The sequence below is a fragment of the Sander lucioperca genome, chromosome 20 (assembly GCF_008315115.2).
Source record: "Sander lucioperca isolate FBNREF2018 chromosome 20, SLUC_FBN_1.2, whole genome shotgun sequence".
Classification (NCBI taxonomy): Eukaryota; Metazoa; Chordata; class Actinopteri; order Perciformes; family Percidae; genus Sander; species Sander lucioperca.
In genome coordinates this window covers 27,193,067-27,211,495 of record NC_050192.1, presented here as the reverse complement: position 1 = coordinate 27,211,495, position 18,429 = coordinate 27,193,067, and the positions used below count along the sequence as shown (strand labels likewise).

Here is an 18,429-nt window from a genome sequence, read left to right as displayed (position 1 = left end):
AGTAAGTTGCATGATGATAGCTTGTTCATGTTTTGGTCTATATCAGGGGTGTCAAACATACGGCCCGTGGGCCAGAACCAGCCCGCCAAAGGGACCAATCAGGCTAACTGGATGACTTTGCAATGTCTGAAAATTGCAGAGAACTAATTCCAAATGCAAATTTACCACTTTAATCTCAGAGAATATCCAAGTTCTTTTTCTGTAAATTTAAATTCTGAGTAGAGGGGTGGCCTTAGAACGCTGTCGTAGCAGAAGCAACTTGCATTTGCCAACATCAAGCGGACAAGAAACTCTGTGGCAGATAAAGTTTCTGATCTTTCTGGAGTGGTTCACTGGTCTGACCCACTCAAGATCAAATTAGGGGGATGTGGCCCACAATGAATTTGACACCGCTGGTCTAGATTGTATCCATGTTGCACCTCTTTGCAGTTACAAAACTACACCTAAAATTGTAATGGACAGATAATCTAAACAGTAATGAAAGTCCCCACCCCCTCATACAATATCAATAAATACAGAATGAAAATGAAATGAAATGCAAAATACAGCTGATTTGTGTCTTTTCACCAAACAGACAGAAGACCCCAGGATGTCACTTGATTTTATTCTGTGTTATGTTACATGTGACCATAAACTTCCAGAAAGTTATAGTTGCCATGGAGATACAGTAAATATATTCACGTACTCAGATAGGAAAAAGGGAGGGGCAGTTGACATTGACAGTGTGCACAAGTTGAGGACAGTCGCTTATGTGTGACACGAGCGGGATAAAACCAACTGTGTGTGTTAAAATCAACATTGAAAAAAGGTTGAACGAGAAAAGCGAACAGTGATTTAATGCTACGGGCAGAAAAAAATAAACACATACAAAAGAGGAATAAATAAAACTCATTATTTTACAGATACAGCAACAACAACAGACAGCAGAGATGTTTTATTTCCCTCTGAATTTGGTGTGTGAGAGAGAGCGAGAGAGAGAGAGAGAGAGAGAGAGAGAGAGAGAGAGGGACAAGGACGACATTGGAGAGGGGTGGTCTCTCTCCCTCCCTCTTTCTCTCTCTCTCCTGTGGCAGGACTCAGCATCCGGAAAACCTACGGGTGAGTTACTATGGCGACGCTTCAGGAGAGGAGGCAGGAGCTGGGCAGGGTGGTGAGCTTTGGAGCCGGAGTCCGACTCGTTTCTAAGGCTTCGTATGGCACGTCTGCTTTAAAACTCTACGGTGACTACAGCCGCCGCCAGGGCCCCAGGCCAAGTCCCCCCACCCACCAATGCTTTTATTCCAGATCATTCCCCATCAGTATTAATTCACTCTGAGACTTGGTCACTTTATATGCTCCACACTACACCCCCCCACATCCCTGCCGACCTCCTATCACCTCCGCTAAACCCCCTCCCCAGTCCAACTCTAGAAGGCACTGGTATATACTTATTTCTCCACATTCTAACATATGGACTCTATTAAAGATGAGCGATCAAGGCAATGAGGATACACAAAAAAAAACACGTACTGATACACACGGGCCAGCCGGGTAACTTACGGGGGTACCGCTGGATCCTGATGATTGCCAGGAGTCTTTCTTTAAATCTGTGTTAGCATGACAAATTTTTCATCGCTCAACAGTCTGCTGACGGCGGAGGCAATCAGTTATGTAAACGTCCACAAGGCTAACATCATGACAGGCGAAGAGATATACAAAAAACTATGTTCAGATATGGTCCATAAGTGGTTTGGATCTTTTTGAATTGCCCCAATTAGTAGTCATTAACTTCCATCTAAGGAGACAATCCTGACCGTGGTAAAAAGGTAAGGTATGGCTTCTGATGTGCTGCCTTCATCCTTGGTTGATACTGAAAACAAATGCAGTAGTTTTTGTCAGTATACCAACTACTGGAGATTGCTTGGACCAGAGTTTGTTTTCCTGTGTAATAGAGCTAAACACAGCCCTTTAACTGAGTCATAGTCATTATAAGCCTGTACATTATCAGGGTATTATGTCCATTTATTACAGAGACTTTTTTTTTTAAATAGTTTTTAAAATCCATGTTTCCAAAGAGGAAGGCACCAGATAAGAACCACAATGTATACTCACAAAACATCCAAAAACTTCTTAATTCTGCAACTGCTGAATAACAGCAACGCTGTGAGGGCATTTGGATACATTTGCGATGGGAATTTAATTGTGTACCCCTACTAATCTTTTTTTTTTTTTTTGTATGCCCGTGTACATGTGTATCTACAGAGCAGTGGACAGAAAGACACACAAGGTGGAAAAGACTGGCTTGTGCACAGAGCGCGGGAGTGTCTGTATTGTGAACCTCTGTGTTGAAACGCCATGCGCTACTCGCAAGGAACGAGTCGTCCCGTTGGATATTTACACAGTGAACGGGGTCGACTCCTATTCTACACACCAAGTTTGGCTGGTACTTGCGTACATCTGGAATGGTTTACTGTGTTGATAGTAGTCATTAGAAAAGTCTATCTCCTCCTCCCACTAGTAGCTTACTAAAGTGTCTATTCTAGTTTTCCTGGTTAACATCTGAGGTGCAAAAGCACTGAAAACGATGACCGATGCTCTGAATTTGACTTGTCAGCATCTAAAGGTAGCATTAAGGGGTTTCTCTTCCATGGCTTGGTCTGGAGTCTGTTTTTATATTTGGAGACCATTCTTTCCATCAGCTGGTCTTTACACCTTTTAGAGTTTGTCTATATCGTTGCACAACTTAACTCTTACATTTAAACAACTCGTTTTAAAGGAATAGTTAAGAACTTATTTTGCGAAATACACTCTCACACAACTCACTCTCTTGCCGTACGTTAGATGCGAGATTGATACCACTCTGTCTGTCCAGTAAATATAAAGCTAAAGATAGCAGCCACTTAGCCTTAGTCTTGAATTAACACCTTGTATCTCATTTATTTAAGCCATACAAAAACCAAAGTGCAAAAACGACAAGTTGTTTTATCAGCCTTCTTGAAGTCGGTGTTGACACGAAATAGCCCAGCACGCAACTTCCTGTAAAACCAATATGTGTTGTCTTTATACTTTGGTTTTTGTATAGATTACACCGACGAGATATAACGTGTCAGTGAGCATTAGAGGTGCTGGTAGGCCGATTTCGTTACCTTATGACAGAGCCAAGCTAGCTGTTTTCCTGTTTCCAGTCTTTATGCTAAGTTAAACTAAGCTAACCGGCTGCTTGTTGTATTCAACGTACATAACATGAGAGTGTTACTGATCTTCTCATCAAACTCTCAGCAAGAAAGCGAACAGGCTCTTTTCTTATTCTATTCCTTTAACTTGCCATTAGGTCTAAGAAGACAGATGTTAGACCAACTCACTTAGCTTTACTGACTTTGATTAAAACATATCGACTCCCTTTGCCTGAAACTAGGGCAGTGGTCAGTGAAGCTCATGAAAAATCATACAAATCATCTTATTTGACACTCTGTTGATGCTCCAGACCTCCTCAGAGCAAAAATGTAAAAGTATTTTGATGTTGAACTGATAAAACAAACTATATTAACACAAATATCTGATGTTTCCAGTGCATTTGTGCCTGAAGACAAAATACTGTACATAGGGCTAATGTCCTAATCACGCTCTTCTGTCTGTACATGCTACCTACAGTATACGATGATGCTGTGTCAAATATTTTTCTTTCAACATTGACTTTGTATGCAAAAGGTGACGTTCTATTAAACAGCACAAATGATAGCTTCTGTTCCTTTCGACCATATCACTCGTGTTATTCGTCTTCCTCGTCCATTTCCACGCGTGGAAACCCCAGCCGTTATCAAAGTATCTGATAATAAAAAAATAAAAGTCACATAGATTGGACCACTTTGTTTTTCCTCTCCCTTTTCATCGCTTTTTTGGTCCAAGCAGACCCCTAATCACAAAGGACAAACCACACAAAGAAACAAAATGATAAAAAAAACAAACATTAAAATTAAAGGTTTTTTTTTTTTTTTTTTTTTTTTTTTTAAATCTGTTACCATCTGTGCTGTGGTACTCTCGTCTCCAGGTTAAAAGGTCCTCAGTCGTTTGAGGTGAAATGTGAATCACAGAGTAGTTTAACTCCATCGGGAAAAAAAACTAAAACCAACAACAGCTAAAACATGGCTGCTGTCTTTGCCTTTCACATCAAGGCAAATCAATAAGCTGCAGAGTGGCAGTTGAGACTTCATCACACCAAAATCTTACCTCCAACTACTTCACTTTATCGCTGCTCCTCTTCGCTTTGAAATCTGTGGATCTCCCCAGAGTTTTGGAATGGACCGGTTAAATAGAAACAAGTTTAAAAAAAATCTCTTTTTGTGTGTAAGTCTCCACTTTTCTGGACATATGTAGTTGAATTTAATACAGACAGAGGAGAAGAGAGTTGGAGTCACTTATTTTGAGAGGTCAAAGTTCAGGTCCTTAAGTCCTCCACTGTGACGCCTAATGTGCGTGTGTGCGTGCGCGTGTGTGTGTGTGTAAGGGGCATCACCCTCTCCGTGGGGTATGGCTGCTACTTGAAGACATAGTTGATCAGGACCTGAAGGAGGATGAGGAAAACAATGATGACGTAGTCGCGCTGTTGGAGGAAAGAGCCACCCTCCACGCGTCCTGCCGCACGACTTCGAAGCACGCTGATGCTCCTGCAAACACACGCACACACACACACACACACACACACACACACACACACACACACACACACACACACAGGAGTTCTGTGTTAATGCTCAAAAGGGAGGCGTCATATCACTCTCATGGTGTGACCAATGCCCCTCTCACCTGTTAATGTCCTCCTGTGTCTGCTTTATAGATTCAATGGCACTTTGAAGTTCACTGAGGTCTGTTCCCTTTTTCCTCAGCCGACTGTTATGCTTGCTTTTGTGTCCTGCAACAGAGTGTGTTACACATGGTTTCACCAAATTACATTTAATACTATTTAATGACCTTTCTAATACCACATAGAATGCAATTTAATATAGTTTTCCGGTAACCTGACACGTCAGATGGTTTGTTACACAGAACCATATGAGAAGCCGCCATTGGAAACTGTTTGGAAAAGTGCAGGAACTTTCAAAATAATACCTGCCAGGTCTATCAAACTCTTGCCGAAGCCAGTCGGGAGAAGAGCGAAAACACATCTCCATCTAGATAAACCTTCAGTGCCGTTCTTTGCTCTTCTTTCAATAAAGAAATACTCTCCAGTTCTGATATAACTGATGCTATTGCAGCATCTACGCTAAAACGCTTTAGAACATTGTAGTTTTGAACGAACAGTCGCCTCTCCGTGTCGTCACATACACCTAAACCACTACCAGTAGCTCCTCACAGGATGCTGATTGGGCCGAATCGCATTATTTGAAGCCCGACCAGATGGATTTACGTGTGATCTTGTGATATCGCGAGAATCCAGCAGCCTTGCAAGGTAAGTTTTCAAACCAGGAGGGTAAATAAGGCTTACAATTATTTATTAAGTACTTGAATTAATTGACATTTTTGTCAGTGCTTCCCGGCTGTATATAACAATAATTTCTAGTAATATAATAAATCAATTTACCTGACCTGGACTAATTCTGCGGCTACTACTACTACTGTGGTAAGCAGTAGTTTGCTAAAGGTTTGATGGCGCCGACTGAAAATTCCACAAAAAAGGATTTAACAGCCTCCTGTGCTCACAATCCACTGTCACACCGTTCTCACTTGTAGTTCATTAATGTAAAACGTCTCCCGACAGCCCGCAACTACATCCTAAATAAATGTATATATAATATTCAGGACCTCAGGAGATGAAATGTAAGACTTTCTAATACCCTCTAAGGGCTTTTTTTTGGGGAGTAACTAAATGGAATGTTTTTTAAGACACCCTGTTAAAGCTGATGCTTGGACACTTGCATCACCTTCACAAGAAACGCAGTAGAAATAAGTAACACCACCAGAGTGTGCTATTTATGAACTCAATCTCAGCCTACAGCCAGTCATTTGGTGTTTTGCAGATTAAGTTGGAAAGTGAACGTTTTATAGATGTCCAGGTAACATATAACCTTTCAACATGCGCTTAGGGTCTGCTTCACACTTAAATATAGTGATTTATAGGCTGTTAAAACAACTTTTTTTTTACCATAGAAAAGCATAAAAGATTGGCCAGTTTTACTCATGTTAGCCTTTGTGTGTGTGAGTGAGCGTTAATGTGTGTGACTGAGCGTAAATGAGTGTGACTCACGTTCGCTGCCAGACGAGTCTTGGCGGTCAGGTTCAGGTGAAGAGCAGCCACTCTCTGGGCTCTTGGGCTTGTCACTCTTGTGTTTCCTCTTTGGCACCGTCACCTACACACACACATGCACAGATACACACATAAGCACACACAAACACACAAAGAGAAACAGGTCAAACAAACAGGGTACACACAACCGTTACAACCAAATAAGAGCACATACAAACATTTCTTAGCATCTTCATCAATACAACAAAATGGTGTTATGATGCAAGAGTCCAACCCCCCCCCGCACACTCCGACACACTCCTACACAAACATGCTAGTCGGCGTTGGCGTGTCAATGACATGTGCGAGGCATGCTGTTCAGTCATCAGTCAGTCACATCCATTTAAAACACTCAACCAGTGTCTAAAATAAACCAAACCTGCCAAGAGCTGGCACATTTAAACAATTCAGTCCAACAGGATTAAACTCTGACTGGATTATTGCTCTTAATTCTAAATGCTTTATTTAATGTGATGCATTTTTTCAGTCCTGGTCTTTGTCAGGCAGAACAGGTTTGAAGTTTGATTTAATGTTGGCAGCACAAAAACATTTCCGATTTTGCCTGACAGTGACCAGAAGGTCAAAAGCGCACAAACTATTGAAAGAGTAACTAAACCACCAAACCACTTTTTTTTTTTAGCTGAAAACCCATGTACATGGGTATTCAGTAGTGTTGTTGATGGATTCAGGTCCAAATTTTGATATGTTAGTGCAAAGTATTTGAATTCTACATATTGTGTTGTAAATATGCTTAGTGGCTGCCCTCTATTGGTTGAAACCCAGCTGTTGCGATTGAGTTTTGCTTTTGGCTAAGCTGGTGCTGGGTGACATTTATGTTCACCCAGCCCAATGTCAAACCAACATCTGGCGCTGCCCATGTGGATACTTTTTTCAGATGTGTTTTTTGAATTTCCAGGGTAGAGGCTTTTTTTATTTATTTTTTTGTTCACCTACCAAGAATTATTTTCCACTCAACTTGTGGTGGTACTTCAAAAGCTAAACCAAAGACCAAGTTACCAAAGAGAGAATTCACTAGCTTTGGCACTTGGCAGGTGGTTACTTTGAACACAGGAGCAGCAGTTACACTGGACTGCACCGCTAGCTTCTCCACATGGCATGAACAAGGAGCAGCTCAGTAAAAGAAAACACAACATAGAAACAAACACAATGCAGATGAGGATAGGTGAAGAGTGACGATGGCGTGGCCAGGCGTTGATGGTGGTGGTTGGTCTGTTGATGTAATGGATGTTCTCTCTTTTAGACTTTGTATGGGAGAAAACTTAATGAAGTGCAGAAAACTAATGCTGCTCACTCTGTACTGATATCTGATGGTGTCACAGTCTACAAGGTGTGAATGAGTAAATTACAGTGAATTGAGTGCAGCATTCTTTACACACAATCTACCACGTGCTTGAGAAGTACCTGAAAACATTATGCAGAAGTTATCAAACTTGCTGCAGCCTCAATTACACAGACTCTGACCTGTCTTAGTTTCAATTCAACTCTGTAATTTTTCATAATGCAAGAAAAAACAAGTCCGGAGCTTGCAGGAAACAATATTTTCAAATATGGCCTGTGTGACACAAAGTAGTCCTTCATGTTAAATGATCCTTTTCTTCTTGACAAGGCAAGAAAAGGAAGGAGAGTACCTGGTTACTCACTTCAGCATTCACTTTGACATAACATTCCCTCCCATTCAGAGAGAACAGCAAGTGCTAGGGCATGGAAAGAAAAAAAAAACAGAGACAAAGAGAAAAAAATATGACAAAAAAAAAAAAAAAAAAGGAGCAGAGGTGAAAACGGCGATGGCGGCACAGCGAGGACGACACAAAGAGAAGAAGCCACAATGAAGACGGTGCACCAGGTGCTGCGTGGAAGGTGGCTGAGGCGGCGAGCTGCTTTATTTTTTTTTTCTTTTAGATGGCGGTTTTCGAACAGGACGACCTACCTGGCATTTGCAATTGTCCCTCCGCGGCCCCTGGTTACTCAGACTAATAAGACTGCCAGAACGTACCATAGGGGTGCGGTGTCGGACCTTGGTCTGGATACAGCCGTCTTTCTCAAACTGGATCAAGTCGTTGAGCGGATCCCATGGCCTCGTGCTGGGGAGAGGGCCGAGAGGGGGACATGAGAAGACATAGAGGAAGAAAAACATTGAGACAGACGTGGGCGGGGTACGGGAACAAGATGACAGAGACAAAGAAATACAAACAGTGAAAGAGAGTGTATGGTAAGAGAAATAGAGAGGCAGATAAAGAAACAAAAAGACAATGGAAGAGAAGATGGAAGTAAGAAGTATAGTCAGACAACAGACAGACAGAAGAGAAAGACATACTTTCACCTGAGATGACAATACAATACTGACACTTCTTACCAGTGGAAAACATTATTATTCATTACATTCTACCACACTGAGAACTGCCCTGTCTATCAGATAATATAAAAAAAAAAATAGGCCAAAAATTATAGAAGTACTGTAGGTATTTTCCTTTGTTGCTGATAATGTTAAGCTCCTCTAAATGTATTTATAAATAAGATGCTGTAATACTAATAATGTAAATTCTTTATTATCATAGCTAAACTTGCAATGACACTCACAGGTGACTCATGATTTCACTGCTAAACGTGATTGAGTTTGTTTCAGGCAGTAGCTCTAAAGGAGCCACCGGGTCATTTTCTCTCACTTCTCACAATCTGATTTCAGACCACAAGCTCACAGGCCTTAGAGGAGTCACTCACTCGGCATATCTGTAATGCCACTCTCCGGTGACGGGGTCCTGGTCGAACAGGGCCGAGATCCACTCCTCACATTTGGCTTTCCGTTCGCGGGCAGACTTCCGCTGGGCTTCCTCCAGGATGAACTTCTCATTGGTGGCCTCGATCTGGTCCTTGTTGTTGATGGCCCGGGTCACATGCTGCCACAGTCTGAGGATTGAGAGGGAGCACAGACATGAAGTTCCTCGAGACGCTGTAAGGGAGTAATACAAACTGCAGAAGCAGCTTTCAAACCCGAAACTCTATCAAGATGCCAAAGACTGACAGAGGTAAATCTGGCCATAGGAACTAAACAAAGAGCCAATAAATAATGTAACAATTGATATCATGTTTAAGGATCTGCTGATACTCGGATAAGAGTTACGTCGAGGTTCACCTTTCCGATTCAGACTCTCCCTGCTCCTCTGGAGGGACGGTGTAGCGGGTCAGCCGACTCTGCCTCAGCTCTGGCGTCGGGTTCCAGAAAGTGTCCACCGTCCCTGTCTTCTTGTCATTGATGAAGATCTCACTGTCCTGTGAGGGGAAAAGTCAAAAAGCTCGCCTTACTTGCCTAAAGACAAACATACAAGCAGGATACAAACTACAGCACAGTAAAGCTATTATTAAGTAGGTATTTGCTTCATAATGGTGGGTACTAATTTCACAGCTTCTTTGAAAGACCCCAAGTCACAGCGACACAACGGCATCATTGTCTTATCTTTTGACGTCCAATACATTTAGAAAAGATTTGATCAATCGTCTGATTATATGTGTATTTACAATGCTGCCCTATTAGCAAAAGGCCTACAAACAACTAATACACTAATGTTGATTTTAAAGAGAGAGAAATGACTTGAACCCTACATGTTGCATATTGTGTGTACATCAGGGTTAATTATACAACAAGCAGGCGTCAGATGTCTTGTGTCTTACCCAGTGTCCTTCTAGCGTAGCTAACACCTCTTTTCCCAGCTTGATCTTTCCAGAGACCTGATTGACATTGTCACTGCTGCCCAGGAATGGCTGGAGGAAAGAGAGGAGAGAAAGGGGGAGCAGGAAAAAAGGAGACGGAGAGGGGCGAGGAAAGAATGGGAAACCAAATCAAGAAGAGGAAAGGAACGGGTAGGACAAAAGGACAGTAAAGAAAAGAGCAGGAAGAGGAAGAGAGAGACAGGACAACAAGAGAAAAACAAAGAAAGGGTGTAGAAGGCGAGAGGTGGGGAAAGGGAGAGGAAAGAGGACATGGGGGAGAGGAAAAGGACGGAGAGATACACATACAGTTTATTTGCTGCAGTTACTGTGGACCAAAAAAATACTGTGGTTTATTATGTGTCATTTGATCTACATTTGTGTGTCTGTAGCATAAACTGTAAACGTAGTGGATGTAGGAGCAGTGACGTCGCCCATTGGTTTGTGGCCTGATATTTTAATGCCTTGAGTTTGGCATTTGGTCATCACCATCTTGTTTTTTTTTTTGGAACCGGATGTGATGAGGGTGGAGCTGGGATGATGCGGCCAAGATAGTGGTGTTTATGGTTGCAATGGCGCTGCACTGAGCTAAACGCTAAAGACGGAAAGTTTCAACCCTTCTGAAGCAAATCAATCAGCGGAGATTCATCGGCGGGTAAATGAGGAGTACTGCCGCCATTCATCTGCATGTACGCTAGTACAGAAAATCTGCAAAAAGTTACCAGCTAAAGCTAGTGGTAGCTAGCTCGCTTGAACGCTGAACAATACATTTTTAGGCGACGAAAAACACACCATGAGACGGTCAAAGTTTAAGACAAAAACATGGACAGTACTCAAAAACAAGTTCACGACTACTTTAAATGGAAATGTATCGATTCCCTGTTTGCTTTCACTGACTTGTACCTGTTGCTAGGTCGTAAGGGCATAATGCAGTTGATGGTGTGAATGGTGGTATGGAGGATTGGATGTTTTTCAGGGGGGAGAAGGAGTGGCATGGTGGAGTTGGTGTTGGAGTGGTGGGGTCAGACATTCAGAAAAGTCATGTGAGAAACAGATTTTAAAGAAGACCCCTCAGGGTACTGGATCTAAAAAGGCTTTATTTGATTTTATATTTAACAGTTTAAAAGGTCTTCCTTTGAAATGATCTACTGCTCTTATTATTTTATTATTATTAATGTTATTATTTTAAACACAGCCATACCTTCAGTTTGAACTCCAGCTGAGCACTGTAGCCCGTTTTCTCACAGGCAATGGTGACCTGACCACCCAGCTCCAGGGTCATGGTGCCGTACAGGATGCCTACCAGGTGAAAAAGCACCACAAGAAATTTCGGTCAGCACAGATAACTGGGAAACTCCCACACACACTCAGAAAGTGGACCCAAACTGTTAAAAAAAAAACCACTCCTGAAGTGAGATTGTGCAGGCTGCACTCTGACCTTTACAGTGAGCATAGGGCATGTTCATCACATAGTCCTCTCCTCGGTTGAGAAAAGTGAGCCGAGCCTCCCCGTCTAATATGGCCGACAGGGAGTTTCCTAAAATGTAAACAACAGCAGTCAGTGGACAGATGTGCTAGCACAGCAAGGGAAGAATTAAGCAGCTGAATACTTTTTTATATTTATTTAAAGTGCCTGTGGGTGACATTAATTGGATTTTAGTGGTGTGAGTGTACCATAGAACTTGGACTTGGCGAGGATGCTGCCACTGAGGCAGAATCCGTCCTTCCTGTTGCTGACATAGAAGGCTGACACAGGAGGATGATGGGATACCTGAAGAAAACACACTGATGTAGTCAGCTTGAACACTAGTAAGGAAGACATATAAGGGGACTTATTTGATTTGAAATCAGTTAAAACAATGACGGCCATAGATTTATCTTATCACAGATAGTCGATGTATTCCAACGGCCAGACCCAAAGCAACTTGTATTATGGGAGTTATCTGATACAGGTGGAATGAGCTCTTGACCAATCAGATTGCTAGTAGTTAGTACTCTCTACAGTAGTAGAGCTGCTGTTACCTGCTCTGCGATGTAGAAGGTCTTGCTGTTGGTCTTCTGATGGAGCCACATGCAGCGGTACGTCTCTCCAATAATGGGGTTATAAGGCTTCTTCAACCCCTAGATCAAAATCAACATGACATAAGATTTCAGAATAAGATTGTATATAGAGAGAATGTATTCTCTATGTAGCTCATCAACATATGGTGGGTTAGACATGTCCATTCTTCTGACCTTTGGCTTTTTGTAAAATCCAGAGATGTACCACTTCACCACCTTCTTCATCCGGTTGTAAGCGTTCTCTTCGATTGCAGCCCTGAGAATGAAACCAACAGTCCTAAGTCGCCCCTCTATAACACATGCTGTTTAACTCAGAGGGTAGAACTCTGTGCAATCTGCTATTACAAAATGATCTTGAATATCTCACAGTCTTTCTCTACTTGTCACCGTGCACTAAAGTACCCACAGAACTTCTTCACAGTAAGCGAAGACACCCTGAATATGCTTTCTTCTGACAGTCTGACACATTCAATGGAAGTGTCCATATGTCACATTTTATAGAACAATCGGTCACTCAACTTCAACTATTGACATTACAAACACCAAATACTCACTGGTAAATTAGTGAAAATAAACCAAGATATGTATTCTGATGTTAAATGCTAAATAAAACAACTGGGGACACTTGGTAAAATACCAAAATATTCCATTGCTAGAGAAGAAAAAGGACCATAAACAATCATCTGATATGTGTATTTAATTAGATACTTTTTGCAAAAAGTGTACTTTCCCCCCAATTGTAAGTCCTTGTTGTACTGCACATGGCAAAAAAAGAACCTTAGTTAAGGAAGTATTCAAGTCTGTTTGAGATTTTAGAGTAAACTTTAGTGTACATATTAAACCAACCAGACTCTTTAATAAGTACAATTTAGAAGAGCTGAAAGGCAGATTTTATCTATTATTTCTATTTCTTTAAAAAGTCTTTGGGACAAACAGAAAGTGAGAGGCAAGGGCTTACTCTGACAGGAAATCTGCGTGGTAGTAGTAGTCAGAGAGTTTGTCCAGAAAGGACCTTGGCTCCAGGATGAAGGTGGGCAGCACCACCTTGGACAGATCCATGCCAGGTCGCACCTGCTTCAGCAGAGTCCAGATCAGAGATTTATTCTCCTCTGATACCGTCTCTGTCTGGGCAGCCTCGCCAGCCTGGAGAAGGAGACACACGCAAGGGAAAATAAGTTATGTATTTTTCCTACATGTACAGTGCCTGACAAAAGTCTTGTCTCTTATCTAAGTTGTAGGAACAACAAATAATAACTTGACTTGTAGTTGATCAATTGGAATCAGAAATGGCTTACATGAAAGGCAAAGGCTTCTGGATTATGCTTATTATACCAAAATAAAGTTTTGTATCATTCATTGAGTTTTATCATTGAATTAGGACAGAAAGGTCAGATTTGGCTTGGACAAAAGTCTTGTCGCATACAAAAATACAGTAATGTACGGTAGAAATTATACTTTATTGTGAATACACAAACATGCTACAATAACATCAGAGCATACGTAAAGTCATGGTGCCTTGGGAAAAAGAAAATGAGCTTGGAGGACTACATTCATACGTCTCGGCAATGACTCAAATAACGTATTGATGAAGTCATCTGGAATAGCAAAGAAAGCAGTCTTGCAGGACTCCCAGAGTTCATCAATATTCGTTGGTTTCATCTTCCAAGCCTCCTCCTTTATCTTACCCCAGACATGCTCAATAATGTTCATGTCTGGTGACTGGGCTGGCCAATCCTGGAGCACCTTGACCTTCTTCGCTTTCAGGAACTTTGATGTGGAGGCTGAAGTATGACAAGGAGCGCCATCCTGCTGAAGAATTTGCCCTCTCTTGTGGTTTGGAATGTAATGGGCAGCAATAATTTGTTGATACTTCAGGCTGTTGATGTTGCCATCCACTCTGCAGATCTCTCGCACACCCCCATACTGCATGTAACCCCAAACCATGATTTTTCCTCCACCAAACTTGACTGTTTTCTGGGTGAATCTTGGGTCCATGCAGGTTCCAACAGGTCTTCTGCAGTATTTGCAGCAATTGGGATGCAGTTCAATGGATGATTCATCAGAAAAATCAACCTTCTGCCACTTTTTCACTGTCCATCCTTTCACCAAGCTGTGGGCCTTTGCAAATGCAACACACTTTTTTAGTTGTCTTCTGTTTAATGCTGGTTTGTGAGCACTAATTCGGCCATGGAGACCACTGCGTGAGAGAATTCGACAAACTGTTGTTATAGATACAGGGGTTTCTGGTGGCCAGCCAAGGGCTGGCCCTGGACTGTCGAAGCAACAAACGGTCCCCTCGAACAGTTGTCTTACGGGGTCTGCCTGACCTGGACTTGTCATGAACTTCACCAGTTTCTTCAAATCTTTTTCTTATCCTTTCCACTTGACGTTTGGATACATTGAAGATGTCTGCCACCTCAGCAGCAGACTTGGTCTTCAGGCTCTTGATGATCAGCACTTTGGTCTGTGGTTGAATCTTTGGCATGTTGTGAGAGGTCAGGTTGCACTTCACATGAAGGTCTGGTGTGCTGGAGTTCTTTTTATACACACCCAGGAATGTGTTAATTACAGTATTTGTCACAGGTGAAACTCTAATCTGTGATTGGTTGAATCATATAAAGACACGACAAGACTTTTGTCCAAGCCAAATCTGACCTTTCTGTCCTAATTCAATGATAAAACTCAATGAATGATACAAAACTTTATTTTGGTATAATAAGCATAATCCAGAAGCCTTTGCCTTTCATATAAGCCATTTCTGATTCCAATTGATCAACTACAAGTCAAGTTATTATTTGTTGTTCCTACAACTTAGATAAGCGACAAGACTTTTGTCAGGCACTGTAGCCTGCAATAATACTGCATACATCTTAAAATGCTCAGAAACATTCACATTGGTGCACGAGTCTCCACATGCTTAACGTTTTATGTGACTGTTTGTGCAACTGGTTTGCAAAATGAGGATTTAATTAGCGCCTAAGTATAAACATTTTGCCTCTGCTTCAGTAGGTGTTTTAATTAGTAAGCTGTCAAGATCCTCGCAGTCTCTTGCACACACACACGCACGCACGCACGCACACACACCAAACCCACACAGATCAAAGCCTGTTCATGTTATAGCTTTCTTAATAGCCGCAGCAGAGGAGCATGCTAATTTCTCCTCATTATGCATGAAACTTTATAACAAAATAGCTTTTAGCTGAAGTTTTAATTCAAATGAAAGATAAAAAAAAAGTTGTAAGAAATCCTATGAGAATATGGTGTAATGCTGCAATCTCACTTGATCTACATTTCTTATTAAAAGCTCTGTATGAAAACATCTTTGTCCCCTACCTCTCCAAGTTCCTCATGGGACTGCTCCAGGTATGGGGTTTCCCGCAGGTGTTCATTAGGGTCCATGTCGAGGTATGAGTCGTCTTGACGCTCTGACGTGTCGCTGTCGCTCTCCTCACTCTTCTCCAGGCCTTCTGGGTCCGACTCCTCGTGGTCCTGTTCACCCTCCCGGTCTGACTTGTCCGAGTACAGATCTGGGTCTTTCAAATGGTCACTGTCATTGAACCTGGAGAATGGGCGGATTGGGTGGTAAGACAGATTTGAAAATTGGCTGGTAGCTTAAAGGTTTAGGGGAGTAATGGAGTTGTAGCTTTGGTTTTATTTCCTACTCACTGGAAACCATGGATGTTGTGGGCTCTGAGGAGGCTGTAGAAATTGATGGAGTGTTCTCCGCCAGTGGCTACTGTGCTCATGTCCTCTTTCCCCTCGCGGATCATGGTCCTCTTCAGCAGGCTGGAGCACTTCAGGGCCAGCTCCAAGGCATCCATCCAACATCGACCTGGGGAGGACATTCAGACTGATCAGGAAACTCACTGCCATGCAGCATTTATTTTCAGGCTTCGCTGTTAGTTCATCATCCTTCTATTAATATTGAGTAAAAAGGTTTTGGTCAAAAGGTTTTTATAAGTAATTGTGACTTTTACCCACAATCACCCCTGGTCCCATTCCAGGATTGGTTCAATTTGACATGCAGCATTTTTAAAATCCTTCTCAATTTGACATTTATATCATTATAGATGGCAAACTATATTGCAACTGCAATGAAAACCAGAAAGGACTGAATTATACTCAGAAATGTAAGCCAAATTGTTGGATGAAAGCTTGCTTGGACTCGTTTATGATGGTATTTTTTCATATACAGTGCATACAACTTAAATGAAACATAAACGTTAATAAAATGAAGGAAAGTAAATATTGTGCACAATGGTAGAAAATAGCAAGTGATTTTGGTACCTATTTGACTATTCCAGAACCATGGAGAGAGACTCAGACAGGGAGAGACAAGATTGGATGTTTCAGCACCATGGACAGAGACAAGATGAGCATTCACTAGTTCACCATTCACTCACAGACAACAGACAACTCTGTGTAATGGTTTCTACAGGGCTTCTCAAACATTTCTGTTTCTTCCCCCTTTAGAAGCCCAAAAGAAAAAAAAGGTCCCACACCTCCATGTGTCTGTTGCGATTTGTATTAACCATTACCAGTATTGGGGAAAATACTAATAGAACAAGTCAATAGGGGTGGGAGAAATTCTTAAAGGCATCATGATTCTCTCTTGAAAGAGTATGGCTGATGCAGAAAAGTAAATAATCAAAAATTTTAACCACAACCCCACCCCCCCGACCAGCTGCCACTGTTTAGAGGCGGAGCTCTCAGGATGGCTGCTGATAAACTGAGATTGCAGATCCCCCGGGCACCTTCATGTCAGCATACACAGACAAAAAAGACGAGAAGGTGAGTCCGCATTGTACGTTGTAGAGAATACAGATTTAAAGCATATGGTCTGTAAGTTGAGCCTCACTGCAATGTGCATTTACCTGTGCATAACCCACAATTCTTGGTCATGGTCTGGTGCATTTTAATCACTTTTGTCTGTCCTGTATATGTGTGTGTGTGTGTATATATATATATCTATATATATATATCTATATCTATATATATATATATATATATATATAGATATATATATATATATATAGATATATATATATATAGATATATATATATATATATATATATAAAATGTATAGAAATAAAAAATGTAATGTTTTATATGCATATAGCCCTATAATCGATGAATTATAGTGCTAGATATCTATTATGAGAGGACCGGGTATCTCGTGCTAGATGCCCAAGACGATATGATATTAAAGAAATGCAATAAACCAGAGAGTTTTATCCCATCCCGAATGATGATACAGCAGACTTACTCCGCGGCGCTGTGGAAGAAGGTCTGGCAAAGCGCAACTAGCAAGACAGCCATGCTAGCATCAAAGCACTCTGCTGACTGTCCCTACATGAATCATATCTGTTCTGGTTTAGTTCTACTCAAACTTTATATCGGCCCAATTTCCCAAACTAGCTAACTCTTTCTTTAAAACAATTTTCACAATTGGGATTTAAAACTAAAAGAGTAAAAAATTATTTTCTTTTAATTTACATTTTTCCAACTGTGCTCAGGCACTGCCATGTAAAGCTAACACTGTTTTAAGTATATCAGTCGGTGGAGACAAACAAGCAGGCAGGAGAGTGCACAGTGTGAGGGGTTTCCATTTCGGCTGTCTAAATGACCTAGAAAACACCTGCTTACTCTGTAGATGTGTATTGTTTTCTGATGCCCATTTGAATACCTGATATTTCCCCACCAATATCAGCATATAAAAAGCTGTAAAACAGGTCAGGTAGTTCAGACATGCCTATATTAAGATAATGAAGTGGTTAACAATAACAAGGATTAAGAATAGTGTCACTCCCACACATGACTTGAACCAATACTGATCTTGCTTTCAATGATGTGGCTGATAACAATGTGATGCCAATTTATGGATTTATTTCTATTATTTAATGCAAGCGGCTACTGACAAGACTCAGACAAATAGCTGAAGTGTGAGTGACAGCCTGTCTCTTACCATCAGACTCAGAGGCAGCACGGCAGATGAGGTGGCTGCTGGGTAATGGCTGAGTGATGGAGCCAACGGCTTCTCCTTTAGGACCCTGATGACAACAGGAAACACGTTACACATCAGTCAGTGTATTGATAGTCCATTAGTCATTTTGATCTTTGTCTCTTTTCATTTGAGACGGTTTTTATGAGGTCCTCTGTGGTTGCCTCGTTTCACCAGCAGAGTTTGTGTTTCTGTTGTCAGTCCTGCGTCATTTATATGTGCAAATAGAGGAAATCTCGACCCCTTGAGTATGTCATTATGCAAATGAACTATGAGAGGGGACATAAGCTGAATGAGTGAAGTGTTTATTTCAGAAGTGAAGAGGACGATGGGGAGAGCACAACGCTTTAATCTAAAATACACATCACCAATTGTGATTCAAGC

General features: G+C 41.5%; 1 protein-coding gene across 17 annotated transcripts in view; it reads right to left on the bottom strand.

Annotated features, from left to right (window-relative positions):
• Positions 1–587: 587 nt before the first annotated feature.
• osbpl8 (oxysterol binding protein-like 8) overlaps positions 588–18,429 on the bottom strand; it is a 94,657-nt gene continuing 76,815 nt past the window's right edge. For 12 of the 17 annotated variants that reach the window (XM_035996068.1, XM_035996067.1, XM_035996071.1 and 9 more), the window contains 17 exons: positions 18,010–18,094; positions 15,710–15,875; positions 15,377–15,602; positions 13,002–13,186; positions 12,218–12,299; positions 12,005–12,103; positions 11,657–11,753; positions 11,421–11,519; positions 11,184–11,281; positions 10,886–10,891; positions 9,947–10,036; positions 9,411–9,547; positions 8,999–9,184; positions 8,208–8,361; positions 6,221–6,323; positions 4,783–4,888; positions 588–4,643 (listed from right to left, as the gene is read on the bottom strand). In XM_035996068.1, coding sequence (XP_035851961.1) covers positions 4,514–4,643; positions 4,783–4,888; positions 6,221–6,323; positions 8,208–8,361; positions 8,999–9,184; positions 9,411–9,547; positions 9,947–10,036; positions 10,886–10,891; positions 11,184–11,281; positions 11,421–11,519; positions 11,657–11,753; positions 12,005–12,103; positions 12,218–12,299; positions 13,002–13,186; positions 15,377–15,602; positions 15,710–15,875; positions 18,010–18,094 — 2,049 coding nt within the window. In that variant the 3' untranslated portion in view covers positions 588–4,513. The remainder of the gene's footprint in view (positions 4,644–4,782; positions 4,889–6,220; positions 6,324–8,207; positions 8,362–8,998; positions 9,185–9,410; positions 9,548–9,946; positions 10,037–10,885; positions 10,892–11,183; positions 11,282–11,420; positions 11,520–11,656; positions 11,754–12,004; positions 12,104–12,217; positions 12,300–13,001; positions 13,187–15,376; positions 15,603–15,709; positions 15,876–18,009; positions 18,095–18,429) is intronic. The other 5 variants (XM_035996069.1, XM_035996082.1, XM_031306127.2 and 2 more) reach the window with 3 other exon arrangements.